This window comes from Crocodylus porosus, unplaced genomic scaffold, assembly GCF_001723895.1.
Source record: "Crocodylus porosus isolate Cpor-Errol unplaced genomic scaffold, CroPor_comp1, whole genome shotgun sequence".
Lineage (NCBI taxonomy): Eukaryota > Metazoa > Chordata > Crocodylia > Crocodylidae > Crocodylus > Crocodylus porosus.
The window spans coordinates 20,766,212-20,770,355 of NW_017728947.1; the positions used below are offsets into that span (position 1 = coordinate 20,766,212).

Sequence of the window (4,144 nt, forward strand, 5' to 3'; positions counted from 1 at the left end):
ACCCCAGTACTCTTTCCTGCCATAGCAGGGGGTCGGACTTGATGATCTGCTCAGGTCCCTTCCAACTCTACCAACTATGAATCTCTGTCATGCAGTAGTACTTTTATATTTTATCTAAAAAATAAGCCAGCATTCAAGCTCTCAAAAGTAATATTTCATTGATTAATTCCCAAGCCCTTTTGTGCTATTTACATTTACATGCACTAGGTTCTATTTAAAAGATCAAACCACTAAAAATAGATATTTTGTTAATTTTAAATTAGCAATTCAGAGCTCGTGAAATGTGGGAGAACAAACAGAAAAGCTGCATCTTGGCCAGTGGGAATGCAAGCTTCCTCTAGCACCCCACCTAGTACATACTCAACTGAACTCTATTTGAAGTCTAATTTACTTTCCATGCACATATAGTCCTTAGCCTGGCCATGGAAAATGGCAACCAGGAAGTCATTTGTGGAGTTAGTCTTTTTGATATAAACTCACATCTGCCAGAACTTCAATTATGAGAATGTGGTCCTCTTCTTGGTGTGACCTTATTGGTTCTCATAACCTAATCAGAGTTGAGTTATACATGGAAATCACCAGATCTCTAGAGAGTGGTACTGACAATTCAGCAGATTACATACAATTCTTTCTAAGTTACTGAGGAAAAGTTTCAGCTAGAGTCAGGTGGCATTGTGCTGGAGGTGTCTTAATTATTTATGCTATTCTTTTTAATTATGGTAGGGTCTCATTGTGCTGATACTCCACAAATATAAAGGAAAATATGGCACCTCTCCTGACAAACACATTGTGTAAGCAAACAAACAAAAAGTAGTAAACTGAGCAAAATACTCAAAAAAGGGGAAAGATTTACAATTTTTACAATTTCTGCCAAACCTCTCACTCCTACCCGCTGTGTTCAAATGCTTCAGGCAATGAGCTGCATCACTGTGAACCAACAATCCCCCTTCCATGTGCTCCTGCTGTAAAAGATGATTCAAGCTGAATGTGGAGAAGATAAAGCAATCAGCTGAACAGCCTGTCTCTGTATCCTTCCCATGTAACTTAAAAACTGCTTAGCCAAAAGGCTCCACTATCTCTGAAGCAAATGGCTGTTTTGTTGCATTTCTGTTACTTATTATTTTTAAAGGCTAGGTTTTGTCCTAACATTTAGTCCTTCATCCAGAGTTGCAGTGGAATATTTTTAGTCTGGTCCCCACCCATTCCACCTGGGTGACCCTACCAAGCGTTAAAGGTCCTACCATCACAGTGATCAGTGTTAGTGGTGCACATAAGCATCCCCACCAGGTTAAGGCACAGTCTTCAAAGAAATCAAATGTGCTAATGTGTCCAAAGGTCTCTCCTGGACAGCTCTACCTGTTCTTCTTTGTCCCTGCCCTATCACCTTCCAGCCCCCCACCCCCAACGCCCTGACTGTGGTATATGTGGAGAGAGCCATACCTGTGCAGAGATTGCCCTAGATGGAAGCAGGATCAGACCTATTTTATCTCTCTGAAGTCTCTGCTGATAACCTCAAATGGTTTCTCACCTGTAAAGGTGGACTTGCTACTTTCACTAAGATTTTATCTGCAAGACTTAAGAGATGGCTCCATGAAGACAAACTTTTGATAGGTGCCTTTCACAACCTGATCCATTTTAGAGTCTGGATTTCAGAAACTAGTCTGCTCATCAAGTAAAGTGGGTGCTGATGAGTCATACTCCTTGCTTATTGAGGAAGATAGTTTTACCTAGTTGGGTGGAGGTGGAGTTTTTTTTAAACCTGACTCCAAATTCTTTACTTCTGTAAGTTATTCAATATTATTTTCTTGACAGATATATTCAGCCAGTCACAAATGCACTATAAATGGGGGGGGGGGGGGTTTGCACTCATTATTCCAGAATGTATCAATAGTCACTGATACCACCGCCATACCATGAGGTTTATGATGCTAGGTTTTACTGTTTTAGTTGTAGAGCCCTTCACAGTGATTTAAACAACTGTTCAACAAACAACATTATGAAAACATTGTATCAGTAATAAACGGTAGTCTCAAATACTTTTTGGTCCCTTCCCCCCAAGAATTACAGCAGAACACACCCTTCTCACCTGTTCTTATTCTTGTCTCTCTAGGTATTTTATATTTACATGACAACAGCATGCAAAGACTCTGATCAGCTCTGTGGCCCTGCTGTCTGTATGAATGCAGAGGTAGTCGGCTAGTCATCATCCAAGTCCGCAAGAACTTTTAGTCCTAACCCTCCTCTATAAAGAAATCCTATAAGCAGCCCTCAAGACATAACCATTGTTTAAAACTAACTCAGCTTTCAAAGAACTAAAGCTCTTCTTTATGAATTGCTTGCTATGGCATGGAACTTATTTCCACTGCACATGAAAGCTCCCACACATCTTATCTCTTTGCCTTTATACCAAAACAGGCTTCTTTGCCTTCAGGTACAGCACATTGCAAATAAAAACAACAACAAAAAGCACAAACGTCCACTTTTTTTCCCACTGGAGAAGATGAGAGAGAGGAGCCATGTATATGAAAAACGCTGGTCACATCGTGTAATGCATTCCTGGATGTCACTCAGATATCATAGTGGTTGGTCTATAAAAAAAGAATCTAATAGAATTTGGGAGCAGAGGGAAGCAGAACAATGAACTCAGCATAACCAAGTCTCCAGCAGAGAACCTGGCCTCATATTCAGTGAATATAACATCTGGCATTAAAACACAAACCAATGTAAATAGTACTAACTGCTGACAGTTAATATTGCTTAACCGAAAAGGAAAAATGTTTCAAGTGCTTCTTAAGAAAAACTTTATGTCCTGAGCTGAAATCCTGGCCCAAATGAATGAAGTTTACCATTATCATTGCCTTCAGTGGGGCCAGAGTTTCACCCGCTGTACCCGCATGGAAAACAAAGGTGTTTCTTTTTATGCTGATAGGAATTGAAAAAATAACATAAATTAAACATAAATGTAAGAAAACTGCATTTTGGCTTTGCTTATTTGAATGTTACCTACAACCGGCTTAGCTACTTTAAAGACAATTTAAAAATCCATTTGCTTTCCACTGGACAGAAAACTTAGCTCTTACAGGGTAAAATATAATGTATTATTTTCCACTGTCCTGACCTGTTTCCTCATTAGAAAATCATACTGTGTCAACCTAAAATTCCTGTTTTCAAATGGTCATGGTGCTCCTCACTTCCTGTGCTACCCTGCTGTTAAACAGTTTGGCTGTGCACTCTCACCGAATCCGCACCTCTTCATTTCAGCGGTCGGCACCATGGTGCCTCCACATTTTTTGCAAATGTTTTAGCATGCGACAAAATCAGAGGTGAATCATGGATGTCAGATCCTTATAAATGAACGAAGACCACAAAATACTTCCCCCACTGCTGCCCAGACCAGGCAACCCAGGCACAGGGAGAAGACAGGCATCACATTTCGCTGCCCTCCATACCTTTGATTTTTAAAAGGCCCACAGGAGAGACACGATGGATGCGAATGGATCAAAATCCCATGCCAGAGCGTACTGCAACAACGAACACGAAACTTAAAGCCTGGAGCTGCCGGGTACAACCACGTCGGAGCGAAAAGAAAAATACCCGCTGCCCCATCCCTCGCCAAGCAGAATAATGGCTCTTCCGGAGATAACCCGAGTGTCACCGCGTCCACACGCGGAGATGCCCGAAACGTTGCTCTTCAGCGGGCAACGTGGCCACCCGACCCACAGTCCCTTCCAGTCGCCAAGCCACACGCCTCCTCGCATCCCCCGCTTCACCCGGCGGAGCAATATCCAAGGGGCTCAGTGCTCCCCGCCTGCCCAGCTTCGCCATGAGGCAGGGGCACGAGCCGCCCCCCGCCCCGGCCCGGCCCAGGGGGAGAGAGGGCAAAAAATGAAGCATGGAGAGGACAAGCCCAGGCTTCTCCTCCAAGCCACGTCTCTCGCTCGGGCACCAGCGCTCCGGCACACGGGCGGGGGAAGTGCCCAGGCTGCAGCGGAGCAGGGAAGAGGCCAGGCGGGCGGGAAACCAGCCTCTCCCGGCTCGGCCCCGCCAGGCGCGGGATCCAGGCAGCCGCTGCCCCATCCCTTACCGTGCTGCGCGCGGGCCCCGGGCAGCAGGACGAGCAGCAGCAGCAGCCGCCGGAGGCGGG

General features: G+C 44.5%; 1 protein-coding gene across 1 annotated transcript in view; it reads right to left on the minus strand.

Moving 5' to 3' along the window:
* KIAA1549L (KIAA1549 like) overlaps window positions 1-4,139 on the minus strand; it is a gene marked incomplete at its 5' end in the record, with an annotated part of 277,300 nt that extends 273,161 nt beyond the window's left edge. Inside the window, one exon of the mRNA XM_019551019.1 lies at window positions 4,085-4,139. Within this exon, the coding sequence (XP_019406564.1) occupies window positions 4,085-4,139 (55 nt within the window). The remainder of the gene's footprint in view (window positions 1-4,084) is intronic.
* Window positions 4,140-4,144: the final 5 nt, after the last annotated feature.